Genomic DNA, 17,569 nt, shown 5'->3' with positions numbered 1-17,569 from the left:
CGTTTATCGTTAAATAAAATAAAATTTCTTTACCTTAATTGAGCCCTGTATGATGCTATGAATGAAATTCATGACAACAAATACTCGTTAGACTCAAATTAGGCAAAAATGAAATAATACCAAGTTGGTATTATTTCATTTTTGGTGGAGATATATAAAAAACCGACCATTGCACTCAATTTTTTGTAGTTGGTAACTAACTACAAAAAATTGAGTGCAATGGTCGGTTTTTTATATATATCCACCGATTCAGTCCGGCTTCTTATTTCTTGACAAAGTTTAATTTTTAATTAAGGTTAACGTGAACATAATAAAGACACGTGCTACGGTGATCATTGTGTAGCTGCATTTTGTAAAACCTTTCAGCTAAAACTCTAAGTAATGCTCAATTTGATTCAGTAAGAGAAAATCATCTAAACCTTCTTTTATTCTGTTTAGTCGTAACTCTATCCGGTACTATTGTAATTCCAATAGTTGAGTGTTAAAAATAACCACTGCTAAGCTCACTACTTGTATTTTTTTATAACTTAGAGTTTTATATAACTTCTATCCTACAATGGCGCTTGAATTGATTTCTAAAGTTTTTTTTCCTTAAGACAATAAAGTATTAGTGAACACTGGATAACTGCATTGCTAAAATTAATATATTTTACAATAAATTTATCAATGGTTATAAGGAAAAAAGTGAACGCTGAAAGTGAAAATGAAATTTTCTTGCAAGGCATACGAAATATATTTCCTGAGCAAAACAAAGGTCCAGAGAAACAGTCTTTGAAAAAAATAAAAGACAAGGAAAAAAGAAGTTCTTGGAAGCATAAACTTACAAGCATCTTGAAATACATCATTATTTTTTTAGCAGTTCCTCCATTTTTAAACTTTGCTGCATTAGTTCAAGAAGAAAAGGTGCTGAAGCCGGAAGGTTATTTTTTAATATCTTATATGATCACACAAAATATATAGTAAAAATGTTCAAAATTCTATATTATGGCATACACTTAACTTTGTTTAGTTTTTATTCTACTTACAATCAAAGTTGTCTTGATGCATTGTTATGCATATTTTTAAAATCTTTTAAATCTTTGAAAATGAGCCATGTGTAAACACTACAAAGCTTTATCATTTAGTTGTAAAAAAATATATAAATTTAAAAATGTATATACATGTATAAGTTTAAATCCAAAGATACTTGTTTGTCTTAATGTTACTTTTATAAAGTCCATTTAGTCCAAAAAAACTGTGGCTGATATGTTTGAATTTTTTGTTTAGGAATTCTAGTTGATGTAAGACATGGACAAAAGTTGTTTAAATCTTGTTATGGGGAAGGTATACCAACAGGTGATAACATAAAATTACATGTTATTCTATGAAACCTTCTTTTATTTTCAAAGACAAAATGGAAATTAAAGTCAAATTAAGCTAATATACACTAAAATGTATTTTATGGTTCTTGACAGTCACATAAAAATTGGAATCTATATTACAGTTTTATACTTTAAAAAGAAAAAAATAATGCATTAATTTAAGAAATTGTTTTTTCTATAATAGTTATCTTGGATGCTCCAATTGGTCTATCATCAGATATATGGAGTTTAATATATCCAGAAATTGCAAAGTTAACAAAGGTATAAAAATGTTTACCATTTTGTAATCATGTAGATTCATTTTTTTAGTTTATTTTTGTTAATTTTAATGCAAATATGTAAAAAGTAGAAATAAAATAAAGTAAAAATCTAAGAGAAATGGCTTTTTGTTGGAGTTTTTAATACAATCAATGAAATCTTTTACAATGAACATTTTTTCAACTTTGTTCAAAAAAATGTTTAGATTAATTTTTTCCAAAGCTGTTTTATGTGATATCCTCTGTAAATCAACAGTTCATTAAATACCAACTCTATTCTTTGACCAGAGAGATCAGGAGATCAATAGAATTGGTCTAAGCATATAAAAGAAAATTGTAATCAACACAAAATAATATAAATTGTAGTTTGTAAAATATAGTTTATAAATAATAGTTTTTTATATAGCCTGATTGAAGATTTTATCTACTTCTTTAGCTATAACTAAAAACTTCAAAATTGTATTAAACTGTTTCTTTTTGGTGATATGAAAACAAAGAAGTTATATATCAGTTGTAAAAGATCTTAAAGTAAAGCAAAAATAGTAATGACAAAGTATAAGTTTCTATATCAGAAGAGTTTTCTGATATTTAACAAAATAGAATTTTCCATTTGTTTAAAACAGAAAATTCATAAACACGCTTATATAAAGTCGCTTATATAAACTTGCTTAAAAACTTGCTTGGTACTTTTGAAAAACTAATGGGTTTAATTGAATGATGATTTAGAAGTTTCTACTTTGAAGTAAACTCCATTTTGAAGTAAACCATGTTTGAAAGAAGAAAAAATTTTATTTCTAATCAGTAAGAGAAAGAAAAAAAAATTCTACGTTTTTTATGTTTTTAATTTTGCTCATTTTCACATATGTTAAAGGGTTTAAAAAAATTTTAAAAGCCTGAAATTTTGAGTAACAAGCTCTTTACATTTCTTAATATGTTCATGTTTCATTTTTTCCTAAATTATATCAGCATAGTATTTTTTTTGGATTGGCCATTGCATTAAATAACAGTAATGAATAAGCTGAATGAGGTATCAACCTGAAATTCAAAAATTCTTTCACACACGGAGTTCAAATATCATTCTTAAAGAATATATTTGTCTGTAGAACAATATAAATGTATGTAAATTTATTAATGAAAAAAAACTGAGATTAATAATTTAAGGCATTTTTGACAGTCGAAATTGCAATATCATATCAAAGAATTTTTTTAAAAAAATCTTGATTATTTTGTTCATTAATATTTGTCAGTTTCAGAAATTTTGTATACATGACCATTTGTTGTAGATGATGGATCAAGTGGGCATAAAACATGATTTAATGGAACCAATCAATGTTTTCTTTGAGGGCCAAGAAAAACTTTAAAAACTTTTTACATGTCCAATTCGTTTTGTAGCTGCCCAAGATTAAATATCTGGTCATCTGTTTTCTGACTCTGAGTTTTTTTCCTTGTTTTCTTAATTCTGGCAAGGTTCTTGCTGTAGTAAATCTTGGTTTTAATGTTGATTGAACTTTGTGTAATGTTAATTTCTAAAAATTCAAATATCTCATCTCTATTCAAATCTGTCCAGTTCTATTCTTTTCACACTAGCTTATGTAGTTAATTTTTTGACTTTGCTTCCAAGGCCATCACAAGGAGACTTACCATGGCTTGTATCAAAATACCTATTCAGCATTAATGTTAAAGTCTTTGTGATAGCAAATAATAATAAAGATTTTATGTTATTATATTGTGCAGCACAGAAAAGTAATTAACACGTGGAAGATTTGCCTTTATGTAATTAGTAGTAAGCATAATTCTTACATATATGTTTCTTGTATTTTATATACAAAGTAAATATCAGGGTTGCCACCAAATCAGGGAAATCAGGGAAATTCAGGGAAATTTAGATACAATCAGGGCAAATCAGGGGAAAATAGTTTATTTTGGAAAAAATCAGGGAAAATCAGGGAACTTTTAATTTTTCTTTAATGTTTTGAAATGTTTTCTACTAAAAATTTTCCTTTTCCAGTGTACCAGGGTTAATGTTTAACATTTTTAAAGAAAATTAATCACATTGCGTTTACTTTTGGTTATATATGTTTATATATATATATATATATATATATATATATATATATATATATATATATATATATATATATATATATATATATATATATATATTAGGGCTGTTCATGTGAACACAGGAAAAAAAATTTTTTCTCGGATTTGAATGCATAGTTGTTTATTTTGTGCCATTTGACATAGTAATTGACTGTGCAAAAAATCTTTCCAATCAGATAATGTTTAGGGGGTGCTCAATGACCATAAAGTTTTACGAAAAACATCAAAAATGTGTAAAAAGTTCCAAAGTTCCAAAAATTTCTAGAACCTGGTTAGTTAGATTTTTTCCACTGAAATATTGTCTGATTGCGTGCTATATAGATTAATTAAAGTGCAGCAGATTAACTGTCATCAGGGCACCAGACTGAAAAATGTCTGCTAGTGTTTAAAACAACTGTGTTTATATCATTTTGTTAAAATTTGTATTCATAATTTTAATACTATTATTTAACTCAATTTAGAATTTGTTCAAACAGAATAAAAAGGTTTACAAGTATAAATATTATTTTTATTTGGAATTTCAGTTTGACAACAAATGTATTAATATTTTGATAGTACCTAACCTTAGTAACCTATTACAGAAAACTAGCATGGTAGTCTGGTAGTGTATTGTTTGTTATTAAGTGCAGATAATAATAATTTCTAATTTGAAAATATTTATTTAATTTCTTTAGTAATAATTATTATAATATATTGCTGCAGCTGCATAAACCAACAACTGAATAATAAGTTTGTATAATATGGTATTGAGTTTTGATTTTCTCATAATATTTCAGTTATCATTGAAATGGCAGCATCATCTCGTGTTGCTATCTCTACACGACTTCAAACCAAAATCTTTTTAATTGGACAACCAGAGCCAAATCTTCCAGATAAAGTTCTTCCCTTAACATCTGATGTTTTAAAAACATTTTTTTATCATCTTTATTCAACCAAAAAGTCAGTGCCTGAAAGTCTTAAAACAACTGTTGATGAACTGATTTTTATTTGGAATAAAGCCCGTATTCCGACAGCATTTCATCCGAATGTAGTCTTAAAGTTGAAAACTTTAGTCCAGGAATTTAAATTAATAAAAAAAAATAAATCCAGATTGTCAGATTCTCAGAAATCGAGAGAGAAATCATTTACAGACACCATTGGCCTACTTTTTGACATTGCCCACAAGGATGCTGAAACCATGATCAGAATTGAAGAAGATAAAGAATTTTTATTGGATCAGAGATGTCAGAGAAAAATGGCGATGTTTGGAGAGGACAAAGAACTTTCAAAATTAGAAGAAAGAAATGAAGCAAGGAAACAAGCAGAGAGAGAACGAAAGCTAAAAGAAGAGCAAAGACAATCTGGTGCGAGTGCAATAGTTCCTGTTATTGAACCTTTACATGACGAAAGTTATAGTGATGACAACGATAACGATGCTGTTGATAATGACAAAATGGTTGATAGAGATTTTGAGATAGAAATCCCTGTTTATTACAGACAACAAGTCAGTAAAGCAAGTTCTTCAGGGTCAGCTGAATCAAGTTTAGCAAGTACTCCAAAACGACAATGTATCTTAGATACAATTCTTGACTCGCCTGATGTTTCATCAACATTAGACAGAATTAATCTATCTGACACAAAATTTACTATACTAGCAGCAGCAATTGCAAGGGCTGGTGGACAGAACCTCGATGATGGATCATTGTCACGTTCTTCAGTCCGTAGAAAACGAACCTATCATCGATCAAATATTGAAGCCACTGTTCGAACTGAATTCTGCGATTTGGACAAACCACCATTAATCGTCCACTGGGATGGCAAACTGATGATAGATCGTACAAATTCTGCAGCCCCTAAAGCAAATGTTGACCGGCTATCTGTAGGTGTGACAGGTCACAATGTTGACAAAATACTTGGAATAGCAAAACTGTCAGCTGGAACTGGAGAAGCCCAAGCAAAAGCAGTTATTCATCTGCTTAATTTCTGGGACATAATTGGTGATGTTATTGGAATGAGTTTTGATACTACAGCCTCTAACACTGGCTCCAAAAATGGTGCATGTGTAGTTCTAGAGAAACATATAGGTAGAAATTTGTTATATTTCGCTTGCAGACACCATGTTCATGAGATCATTGTAGCAGGAGTGTTTGGATCACTATTTGGACCATCATCTGGTCCCAACATACCTCTTTTCCAGAGATTTCAGCAATATTGGCCCAAAGTTAATCAAGGAAATTTTAAACCTCTGGATGACATTCGAATGAAAATACCCCTGGTGCAAGAACTACAAAATGAAGTGATTGCATTCCTCAAAGAAAACCTGCATGTTAAAATGCCAAGGGATGACTACAAAGAAATCATGGATCTCTGTCTGTTAATACTTGGAAAACTGCCTGATCAAGAAGAGAAAAATTATCATTTCAAGATCCCTGGTGCTTATCACATGGCTCGCTGGATGGCCAAGGTTATTTATTGTTTTAAGATTTATTTATTTCGTGAAGAGTTCAAGTTGACCACAAAAGAGGAAAAAAATCTCTGTGAATTTTGCTTATTTGCTAGTCTGGTTTATGTAAAATCTTGGATATCATGCACAAATGCCAGCGATGCTCCAGTTAATGACTTGTTTCTGTTTCAGCAACTTAAGCAGTTTGCAGTTGTGAATAAAACGATTTCCGAAGCAGCAGTCAAGAACTTTCAAAACCATTTGTGGTACCTTTCACCAGAATTGGTCCCACTAGCTTTGTTTTCAAACAAACTTCAAACGGAAGAGAAGCGAAAAATGATTTCCAACATGAAATTTCACGGTGAGAACTGGTCTGAAAGGTTGATCAAATTAAAGAACATTGAAAGTCTAGAGAAGAAATCTCTGGACATGCTGGTGACATCAGTTTCAGCAAGTGCGTTGCGGTCAATGAAGGTTGATATTGATTTTCTGTTCAACAACGATCCAGCTACCTGGAATGATTCCCCAGAATACCAAGAAGGAAAAAATTTAGTATATTCATTGAAAGTAGTAAATGATGCTGCTGAACGATCTGTGGCTTTAATGTCGATGTTTAATGAATCGATTACAAGGAATGAATCTGAAATGCAGAGGTTAATTCAGGTGGTTGAGGATCACAGAAAGCGAGTGCCAGATGCCAGAAAGTGTACTCTGAAGAGTTATAGTCTTCGCTAGCATTAACATTGCACGAACTATAACATTACGATAATTAAATGTTAATTGCTCATATGTTTTTTTGTTTATAATTCGTATTTTAATCAATGACAAAGAGTCAAAAATCCTAGTGTTTTATTTTGGAAAAATTCTGATATAACAAAAACCACAGAACTTTAGTCGTATTGCAGTATTTTATTTCATTAATTTCTCTGCTAATAAACCAGTCTAAAGTGGATGTGGATTGTAATTTGTATTCAGAATTTAATATTTAGAGATAATTAAAACTGATCAAATCTGAAAAATCTAATTAACCGGGTTTTAGAAATTTGTGGAACTTTGTTACTTTTTCCATGTTTTTCACATTTTTCGTAAAAGTTTATGGTCATTGAGCACCCCCTAAACATTATCTGATTGGAAAGATTTTTTGCACAGTCAATTACTATGTCAAATGGCACAAAATAAACAACTATGCAATCAAATCTGAAAAAAAATTTTTTTTTGGACAGCCCTAATATATATATATATATATATATATATATATATATATATATATATATATATATATATATATATATATATTATATACACACCCCTTCAGAGTTCAAGTTGATGGGATTCTACTGTAGTTTTTATATTTTTTTCAAAGAACAATTTCATGTGTTGATTGAAGTGTTTGATTATTTATTTTAATTTTCATACAAATTGATTGGTTCATTACTCATTTGGGATTATAGTATCTGTTTTTTTAGAGATAAAAATGCTCTGGGGTTAATGAAGAAGTTTGGTTTGGAAGTTAAGTTTGGGTGTTTGAATGCTGGAAATATCAGGGGGAGATAAGCAAAATTTTAGCGAAACATCAGGGAAAGTCAGGGAGATAAAAGCGAAATTTTAGTAAAAAATCAGGTAAAGTCAGGGAGGAAAAAGTGAAATTTTTGCAAAAAAATCAGGGAGAAAAAAGTGAAATTTTTGCAAAAAATCAGGGAAAATCAGGGAGAAAAAAGTGAAATTTTAGCGAAAAATCAGGAAAATCAGGGAATTTTGTTCTTTAATAACAGTGGCAACCCTGAAATATGCTTATTGTCATCATAAAGTACATATTGGGCTCATTGCCATCAGAAAGTGCATGTTGTACTCATTGTCATTACAAAGGAATCAAAATGGTTTAGATATCAGTTCATCATTTGATTTATAGTATATAACAATAGGATAAAGTTTAGTCAACAATAGGATGAAGTTTGTAACAATAGGATTAAGTATATAGCAATAGTATGAAGTTTGTAACAGCATGAAGTTTATAACACTAAGATAAATTTTTTAAAAATATAGATTTGTTCCAGTAATAATTTTGCACTTCATTCTGTACAACAAATTAGACGTTCTATACAAAGTCACCCAGATTATACACTCATTTTCATTTAATAACTATTTAAAATCTTTGAAGCATTTGACTTGACTTTTAACTATAACAAACAGGTTATAAGTTTATTGATTTTATTGGATATAAGCTCAATAAACTCTTCTTAATTCTTTTTTTGAATGATTAGTATTGGTTTAGATTTTCTAGTGAGAAAACCAAATCAATACCAAAATAACATGAAATAACTATGTAAAGTATCATGAAATAACTATGTAAAGTATCATGAAATAACTATGTAAAATAGTATGTAATAACTTTGTAAAATAACATGAAATAACTCTATAAAATAATATGAAATAACTATGTAAATTAACATTAAATAACTAAGTAAAATAGTTATTTCATGTTATTTTGGTATTGATTTGGTTTTCAAGTTTCAGCTTGTCTCGGTTTCGCTCAAATTTTGGTTTCAGTTACAATTTTACTGAATTGAAATTTCAGTACTCTCTGTTTCGACTGAAATTTCTGTTTTGTCAATCACTAATTGTATATAAAGTTTATTTAAAATGATAAAAAGCAGTTTTTTTAGTATTTGTTGTATGTACCCTTTAGTGATAAAATCTTGAAGTAAATTGAAAAACTTTGCACCCTTTGCGTGTGAACCTGACTCTAGAGTTAATTTTAATATCTGTATTTTCTCTGAGTAAGATATTTTAAGTATTTAAATGATGTATTTTCTTGTGGACTGTTTTTCAAACTCAATCTGACTGACTACATCTTATCATACTAATTCTTTATTTATACCGTTTACATTTTTGTAGCTATTACATGTTAACAATCACCTAGTTCTAAAAATAGGTCAAAACTTAGCATCGTTGTTAAACATATTTAAAAGATAATTATTGGTTAACACTTAAGTATTTCCTGAAAAGATTTATACTGTTTTTTAAAAGACTTTAAATATAAAAAGCATTTGTTGTCTTAAAAATGTTTCTTTTTGAATCATTTTCAGTTAAGTTTAAAAATTTTTTCCTATTTCCATATTTTTAAAGTAAATTGCAACACTTTTAAAGTTCTCATTCAAATGGAAATCCAATTATTTTAAACAATTCACCACAAACAAATGAACCAGCTTTCCGTAAAAACTGATTATTTTTTTCATTATTTGAAAATGTTGATGTATCAAAAAGACCTTGTCTTGTTAAACCCTATTTTTTAAATTCATTTTGGTTTTAAATATTTAAACATTTTTAATAAAAATTCAGTTTTTGCATATTTTTTGTTATTTTCATTATAACAATATTTTTTTTAGGTTTGCATTTATGATCGTGCAGGGTTAGGGTACAGTGAAAAACCTAAAGTATTTTATGTTTTATTTTTCAAACATTCTTATCTCTTAACAAATTATTTCTATTTGAATTTTTTTTTTTTTTTTTTTTTTTTTTTTTTTTTAACTTCAAGAAATCTTTTTTATATTGGTCTTTTTTTCCCTCACCTTTTAATCTATCATTTAATCTATCATTTAGTTAGTGAATGAAACTAAGAAAGGTGGACAACCATACACTGTGGAAAGGTAAACTCTATCGTCATTATTAATTTTATTGATCATTTAAAAAAAGAACAAACATTCAAACAACAATCAAGTAAAAAAATTTATCACCAAACTGAACTAAGTTTAATAAAGTGAACACCTTTTGAATCTATCATTAAATATTGTGATAACTTGATCAATTTGCATATAATGTTGTAATACAAATACCAAATTAGTTGGTATGCACTACTAGTTATTGTCATGCCCTTTAGGAATCTAAGATTTTTTGTTTAAAATCCTGCACTATTGTGCAACAGAGTTGTTAAACAACAGAGCACTAATTTATTTGTTTAAAACATTTAAACAACACATCAAAGTATAAATTCTTTCCTTTATATATAAAGATATAATTTTATGTAGAAACAATTTTAGGTATTGTAATATTTTTAAAAAGTATGCCTTATTAATTGCATTTAGAATGGTAGAAGATTTTCATCGATTATTTGATACTGAAGAGAAGCCATTTGTTCTGGTAGGTGCAGATATTGGAGCATCGATTGCAAAATTTTACACTCAAGTTTTTCCTGAGTAAGTTCTTTTTTGAATGAACTTTACAAAAGATTTTTGCTGTTCACCCAAATGAGATAATTGCCAGCATATAAATGGTAATAGTTCAAACATTTGAGTTTAGTAGTGACTTTATAAAACACAAATTAGTTATGATCATATTTTATCTTATTACATTTAAAGATTTCTTTTACAAATTAAAATAGTTTTGACCAAGCTAAACTGTGAAAGGATCATACTTCTGTGTAGAAATCACAACATCTCTCTGCTGAAATGATCATACTTCTCTATAGAAATCAGTTAAGATAAATAAAAATTGTGAGGAAAAGGTGCAGCTTTTTCTACCAAAGCAATACAAAAGTAGAAGTATAAGAGGTAGAAAGTAACAAAGAGAGGTTAGATACAATAACAAAGTTGAGATAAATCAATAAAAATGATAGAAAGTAAACAAACGAAGATGATTTATGATTTTAAAGTTTGCAGCTAAAACAACTTCTTTTTTTTTTTTTTTTTTTATTAAAGATCAGTTGCATCTGGAGTTTTTATCAATCCTATTTTTGAAGGTTTGTTTCTTGGAGAAGAAAACCCCTGGAATAAATACTGGTAAATATTTGTGTGTTTGTTTTTGTATAAATATATACATATAATACTTATAAGTAAAGCAATATACTTGTTATAACATATATTGAATCATTTCAACGTATATACTGAATATGAATACTACAGTATTTTGTACAGCTATTCACGAAAGTTTAAATGATTGCAGAATTTTCAAATCTAATCTTCGGTTTTTCTTGAATAAAAATCTAACGGAAATAGATATCAAAATAATTATTTTTCCAATTTGGTAAATAGGTTATTTGTTAATAGAATAAAAAAAAGTAAGTTTTGACTCATTACCGTTTACTCAGAAATTTCATTAAAAGGTAGGTGATACAAATTAAGAGGTTTCACAAAAGTTTAAACTATTTTATTTAGGATCAATTATTTGCTAATTAATTGATAAATCCGCTGCAAAACTTTTTTTCGCAGCAAATTTATCAATTAATTAGCAAATAATTGAGTAGTTTTTCAATCAAAAAATTCATCACAACATCATCAGGCAGCTTTTAATTCATTAAAAATCAACTTAAAATATTGTGAATTTCAAATTAATTTCAATTGCTTGCAAATGGGTCGAAAATCAGTTTCTAGTGACATCAAATGGCAAGTTATTGGTATGGCGCAAACAAAAAATCACACAAACGTTCAAATAGGCAAAATACTTAACATTTCTGAATATTGCATTAGAAAAACCATCAAAACCTGGGAACTTACCAAGGACGTCTCTGACATGCTGCGTACTGGGAGACCATCCAAACTCAGCAACCGTGACAAAAATGGTATATTCAGAATGAGCAGAGAAAACCCCAGACTCAGCTACAAAAAGCTAGCACAAATCTTCAATGAGTCAAAAAATAATCCAAAAGTTAGCAGAGAGCTCGTGAGACGAACATTGTCGGACAAAGGTATTGGAACGTACATAGCTGCTAAAAAACCTATTCTTTCAATCACGGATAAACGTAAACGACAAGTGTGGTCCAAAGAAAGGCTGGACTGGTCTGTAGAACAGTGGGCAAATGTTATTTGGAGTGATGAAGCTAACTTTCAAGTTGTAAACCGCAAGGGAAGAATCTATATCAAAAGATTTGCAACTGAGAAATATTCAGACAAGTTTTTGCAACATTGTCGACAAGGCAGTGGAGGTTCGGTTAGCATCTGGGGATGTTTTTCTCACAAAGGTATAGGCTTCTGTGAGCTGTATGAAGGCCGAATTAATCAATACACCTACAAGAACACATTGGAAATGTGTTTAGTTCAATCAATCAGACACTTGTATGGCAGAAGCAAGCAATTCATCTTTCAACAAGACGGGGCTTCAGCTCATACAGCACACTCAATCAAGGAATATTTTTTGAAAAAAAAGTTCAATGTGATGCCCTGGTGCCCTAGATCATCAGATCTCAACCCAATCGAAAATATTTGGTCTTGGATCGACAATCAACTGACATACCATGAAATTCAATCAACTCAGCATTTAAAGCAACTTTTGAATGAGTACTGGCTGAAGGTACCTCACGTGATGTGCATGAAATTAGTTGAATCAATGCATAAACGAGTTTATCTTTGCTATAAAAACAAAGGAGGACACTTCAAATATTAATTTCGCTTTTTTTTTTCATTTTTTGTTCGAATGTTGCAATTCGTTTAAACTTTTGTGCTTCTTATTTTTCCTATAAGATTTTTTGTAATAGCTTTTTTCTAACTAAATATTAAAATTTTTATAACATGTTCATATTCATTTTAAAGCTAATTACTTTTTCTTTAATAAATAAAAAAAATTAAGTCGATATCATTTTACAGTTTTTCTTTATTAAACAAAAACCAAACATACTTGATAAAAATTCTGCAATCGTTTAAACTTTCGTGAATAGCTGTATACTTATTGATTGAAATAGTTATTTCTGCACAGGTTTCACTCATTACTTCCGAGTCTACAGATGAAACACTTCAGCGCTGCTCTTGGTTTATCAAGAATAGGTCTGCAAACAGGTGTATTTGTTCATGCTATGAATTATAAGACAATAGATGAAAGAGTAGCACAGAGACAGGTATTTATGCTCAAAACGCATAACATCTGTGTTTGTTGTATTGGTGTATGTTATTGCATTCTTTTAATGTTTTGGTATATATTTAGTTCACTGTATTTTATTCTTCATATTATAGTTATGCTGTTGCTGCAATATTTGGTGTGTTTTGGCATGTGCTTTATGTTCATGCATTTTGTCTCATACTGCTGTTTTAGTCATTCTTGTTTGTTTAGAATTATTTGCAGTGTAAACCGGGTCATGTTAGTAGTGCTGTTGAGGAACACTTCTACCTTAATGAAAGCCTATCACAGTCCAGGTAAAATGTTTGACTCTATAGATGGAAAAGTATATTATCAATTTGAGGACCACACTGGAAAAACGATCAAGCTACATTTTTATTGTTTTGAGTAAATTAGATTTTAAACTTCAAAAAACCATAGCTCACACCATAGCTCACTTATTTGTTAAGCTAAATATCTGTGTAATTTGATCGGTTTTCTGGTTATATAGTCAATTATTACATAGTTAAACTGCAGCCGAATATAACAGGGGCAAAAACCCAAAAAAAGCAAAAATGTAGCTTGATCGTTTTTCCAGTGTGGTCTTCATTTGTTTTCCGATTGCATTTTCAATACTTATATCTTGTCCTTGGGAACAATGGCGATGTACTTTCTCTGAACAAGTAAAAAATCAGAGAAAATACTTCCTCAAAAGTAATGAAATTATCATACGCTCATCAAACTGTGGATTATGAGAGAAATGTTTCAAACTTTATGGACAAAATTTTTGAATTCTATTTATAAAGTGTTTTTTTTTTGTTTTGTTTTTTGTTTTGTTTTCTTTTGCGTGTCAATGTTCGGTTCATAATTTTTCTACCAATCATTTTTCTGTTCAAGCAAACTTATCTTTTATCTGTTCCATCTTGGAAGAAAGTAAACGCTGATTGTGACGTTATGCTTACGCTTAAGACGACGGATTTAGTTATGATTAGCAATGTGATTTATTTGTGTTCAGAACATACTCGTGTATTATGCAAACATTTAATAAAAATTTTTTACACCAATCAATGAGCTATTCATCATTCATCATATCAAGTGAATTATTTTTTTACTGTCACATAAACAACGGCGAAAGTTTTCGTCGATAATATTTGTTTGCTTTAAATATGCTTGCTCATAATATTTGTTTGCAACACTTAATAAACAGTGTTATTGTATATAATCTGTATCAATCGCCAGTCACAATTGGTAGTAAACATCCGTTTAAACCCTCACTATAAGATTATGACATTAAATAATCTCGAATTAAGTCGTAGGATTATACTTTTAAAAGAATTTTAAAAAGGGACCATTTAACAACGATTCCTCAGGTCTTCAATGAACTTCATCTGATCTTATTTCTGTTTATCTTTAAGTGCGACAATTAGGGAATATCTAATATCCTAAAATCTTTGATCAAATGAAAATCTTATAAATAACGACCGAATGATTACTCTTTACATCCTTACTTAAATTTATATAGAAAATTTATATGTAACTTAGTTAAATTTATATAGAATTGCTTGATATCAGATCTTCTACTAATTTTTATGTTTGCTTAAAGAATGCTTCACAAACTGCGACCATTTCCTCATAAGGTGCCTATCCAACACATTTGGACAAGTAAATATAGCGATTCAATATCAACCAACAAAAACGATGTAAGTGTTTAAAAAGAAAGTCTTTTTTTCCTACGACGTAATTAAACAACTGATTATAAATATCGCTGTTAATATTGTTAATTTTATTTCACAATATTAACAGCGATATTTATAATCAGTTGCAATTACTGTTAGCATCGTTAAGCGACGTTTTTTTAGCTGTCCGTTTTTTTCCAAAATTTGACATGCAAGTCAAATTTTTGAAAAATATTAAGTCTTAAAATTCACAAGATTGTGTTCGAAGTAGGGGGGAGGGGGAGAGTCAAATATATTTTGATTACAAATTAAAGTATTCATTAAATCTTTGTTATAGATATGGATAAAATCATGTGACATGTATACGAAAAATTCAGCATACCAAAATAGCAAATCAACAAAGCTTAAAGGCTCACTAACTCAAGTGTTGTTAACTAAACATCAAAGCGTAGTTAAAATCATCAGACAAATTTTGTCGGATTACAAAATCACGAAAAAAATATAATCCTAGGATATCTGGCATTTCTAAAAAACAGATTTGGATTCGTTCGACTAATGATGATAATATAAAATCGTAAAATAACAGTTGTTTTGTCTTCACACCCCTCTTCCTCCTCGTTTATATTATAAACTCCGGACCGGATATTTGTGAAATGGATTATAGCTACTTAACGCTTATTCCAAAGCTTTATTTAAAACTTATATTTTTACTAATTTTCAAACCGAAGTTAAGTTGATTAAAATTTTTTTTTTTTTTTCTTCTTCTTTTTGCTATATAAGGAAACTTGCCGCTGTCATTTTCTTTGCTGTTTAAAAGAAACTAGTGCGATAACAGAAAGTAATTTCCATAAATAGAAGTTATAAATCACCAACATGTTTACTTGTGGATTTATTTTTAATTTACTTTCTTTAACCACCTTTAAATGAAAGACTTCAAAAGTCGGCATGTCTTTAAATAAAATTCTACGATCTTTTCCAACGATGTGCAAATTTGAACCAGTGATTGAATGTCCTTATCTCACGTTTTCTGCCGGCCATTCAAAAAAAGTTAATCAAATAACAGTTTCCTAAATTTTATTTGCGTCAACTATTCAACCTCCGAAACACCTTACACAAAACAATTAAAACATTGAGTTGTACCACTTTAGATTGCAATATTCACGGACAAAAAGGAGCGACTCTTATAGTTGCACGTTTTTCCTACTGACTTATAAAAAAATTTTCAGCATTCGCACGTCTACAAGTAATAAAACTTTTTTAAACCAATGGTGCCTTAACACCTTGAGCATCGCGCCCAAAACAAAACAAAAAAAACAGCATGAAAGTGAGGGATTTTATAAGAATAAAACCGATAACAAACATAAGATGATTCTTGTTTTTTTTTTATTATTTTAAAGTTTTTTTTTTTTACATTTTCATTTTTATATTACAGAAATTTTATTGAAACGAATAAAAATCTTCGCATAAAAACAAAAACCTAACGTCGACAACGTCGGCAATTTACGACGTTGCTGCCGTTGATATAAAATTTAAAATCAAATTCTTAACACAATTCTCTATAAGAGTTCAATATTTATACTATAAAAAATATAGCTAATATATATATATTTATAAATATACAAAAAAATATAAATCAACACTCCGAAAACCGGATATTAACTTTTTTTTTAAAACTCTTTTAAAAATAAAAGACAGAGCTGTGAAAACTTCAAAACCTGAAATTTCAAAAGTTTCACAGCGCTCCTTCAATCATTTTAAAATAAACAAGAGTCGATAAAGAAGTGATAGCTTTGACACTCTCCGATTTGTCTATAGCGTTCATCTCCAAATTCAAATGAGAAAACTCTACACAAATGGAAAGAGGTTGATAATATCGCATGCGCTATATACATAATACCACCCATATTTACAGTACTGTCGAAATGTTGCGCCGCTACACTACGGTTGGCTGTGCCGTTTCTTTGGTGTAGTCTAAACTGTAAGTTTTAGTTTTTCCGTAAGGAAAAAGATCAGTAAAATCTAGGTCGTGCTGGTCAGAGAAAACTTCCCACAGCTGCTTTGCTACCCGAGACTTTTTGACAGAACCGCCCAGTATCGTACAGCAAACGCCATTGTGATACCAAACGTTACTCGAGCGTTTTGATTTCAAAGATGTCGTAAATAACGATTGTACGATTTGTGTTAATGAAGCACAAAATTCATCTGTAACAAGAATAATGGCATCAGCCGAATCTATTATTTGGAACTTAAAGATGTCGAGTTGGTGCAACACTAATGCATCATCTGTCTTTAAGCGGGATATATCTGAAGAGAGAAAATCAAATTAAGAAATATAATAAACGTAAAAGTAACACGTTGTGTTGTTAATCAAAAAGAATCACTACAAAAAAAATATTTTTTTTTGAAACTCTTAAACATAAACGTCAGTGTATGACGTCATAAGCTCTACTGCGATTTAACATCTACTAGTTTGTAAACAACATAAAAAATCTTTAAAAAGAAAAAATTTGTTGTAGTTTAGATGAGTTTGTTTTTCCATAATACCAAACGAAAGGAAAGAGTAAGAAATAGCCTTTGTACAATAGTTTCAGAAGATTTCCAGTCCGAAAGAAATAAAAAAAAGAAACCTCGGCAAACAAATGTGCTTACCAAAAAGTGTAACATCATTTCCTCGGTAGCTTAAGTGCCGATATATGTTATTAACCTGTTCGATTGCTTCAACTCCTTCCACAGCAGATATGAGAAATACTCTGTTCATTTTCAAAACCTAGAGAATTGCAAGTTTGTATAGGCAAGCTCCTTGCTATAAGAAACGATTGCAGAGTAAAGTTTTGTTTTGATGAGAGCTATTTGAGCAAAATGAATAATCAGCTGGGTTCTAACTAATTGTTCTAATAACCAATCAAATTCTTTTAAAATGTTATGGCGTTAATTGGGATTTTCCCTGAG

The 17,569-nt window shown here is 29.5% G+C and overlaps 3 protein-coding genes across 4 annotated transcripts; 2 read left to right on the top strand and 1 right to left on the bottom strand.

The window, feature by feature from the left end:
* The first annotated feature begins 288 nt into the window (after nt 1–288).
* Nucleotides 289–15,200, top strand: LOC149888651 (uncharacterized). Of its 2 annotated transcripts, XM_090087214.1 has the most exons (11): nt 289–919; nt 1,267–1,335; nt 1,546–1,622; nt 9,530–9,577; nt 9,744–9,790; nt 10,226–10,336; nt 10,838–10,918; nt 12,828–12,966; nt 13,179–13,261; nt 14,548–14,644; nt 14,958–15,200. In XM_090087214.1, the coding sequence occupies exons 1-11, from the start codon at nt 667–669 to the stop codon at nt 15,123–15,125; spliced, it is 1,173 nt and encodes a 390-aa protein (XP_089943340.1). In that variant the 5' UTR covers nt 289–666; the 3' UTR covers nt 15,126–15,200. The 2 variants fall into 2 exon arrangements, with proteins under 2 accessions (XP_089943340.1, XP_089943341.1); XM_090087215.1 differs by lacking the exons at nt 13,179–13,261; nt 14,548–14,644; nt 14,958–15,200 and having other exon boundaries at nt 10,879–10,918.
* LOC145184732 (uncharacterized) lies at nt 4,350–6,982 on the top strand. Its single transcript, XM_080060481.2, has 2 exons — nt 4,350–6,164; nt 6,336–6,982. The coding sequence occupies exons 1-2, from the start codon at nt 4,509–4,511 to the stop codon at nt 6,876–6,878; spliced, it is 2,199 nt and encodes a 732-aa protein (XP_079916607.2). The 5' UTR covers nt 4,350–4,508; the 3' UTR covers nt 6,879–6,982.
* A 1,125-nt stretch (nt 15,201–16,325) lies between the features above and the next one.
* On the bottom strand, nt 16,326–17,462 carry LOC149888650 (uncharacterized). The gene is made up of 2 exons (XM_090087225.1): nt 17,270–17,462; nt 16,326–16,924 (listed from the first exon to the last, which is right to left on the bottom strand). The coding sequence occupies exons 1-2, from the start codon at nt 17,376–17,378 to the stop codon at nt 16,554–16,556; spliced, it is 480 nt and encodes a 159-aa protein (XP_089943351.1). The 5' UTR covers nt 17,379–17,462; the 3' UTR covers nt 16,326–16,553.
* Nucleotides 17,463–17,569: the final 107 nt, after the last annotated feature.

Source organism: Hydra viridissima, unplaced genomic scaffold (genome assembly GCF_058129835.1).
Source record: "Hydra viridissima isolate aposymbiotic clone 2 unplaced genomic scaffold, HvirCarnegie_v1 scaffold_5, whole genome shotgun sequence".
Classification (NCBI taxonomy): domain Eukaryota; kingdom Metazoa; phylum Cnidaria; class Hydrozoa; order Anthoathecata; family Hydridae; genus Hydra; species Hydra viridissima.
The sequence above is the reverse complement of the archived record's forward strand: the minus strand, read 5'-3'. Positions and strand labels throughout refer to the sequence as shown.

Bases quoted from the DNA above. Each gene is read 5' to 3' on its own strand.
- LOC149888651 (XM_090087214.1), top strand. From the start codon at position 667: ATGGTTATAAGGAAAAAAGTGAACGCTGAAAGTGAAAATGAAATTTTC. The intron at 10,919-12,827 runs GTAAATATTTGT...ATTTCTGCACAG, and splicing joins AACCCCTGGAATAAATACTG to GTTTCACTCATTACTTCCGA. The intron at 12,967-13,178 runs GTATTTATGCTC...TTGTTTGTTTAG, and splicing joins AAAGAGTAGCACAGAGACAG to AATTATTTGCAGTGTAAACC.
- LOC145184732 (XM_080060481.2), top strand. From the start codon at position 4,509: ATGGCAGCATCATCTCGTGTTGCTATCTCTACACGACTTCAAACCAAA. The intron at 6,165-6,335 runs GTTATTTATTGT...TTTCTGTTTCAG, and splicing joins TGGCTCGCTGGATGGCCAAG to CAACTTAAGCAGTTTGCAGT.
- LOC149888650 (XM_090087225.1), bottom strand. From the start codon at position 17,378: ATGAACAGAGTATTTCTCATATCTGCTGTGGAAGGAGTTGAAGCAATC. The intron at 16,925-17,269 runs GTAAGCACATTT...TTCTCTCTTCAG, and splicing joins AAATGATGTTACACTTTTTG to ATATATCCCGCTTAAAGACA.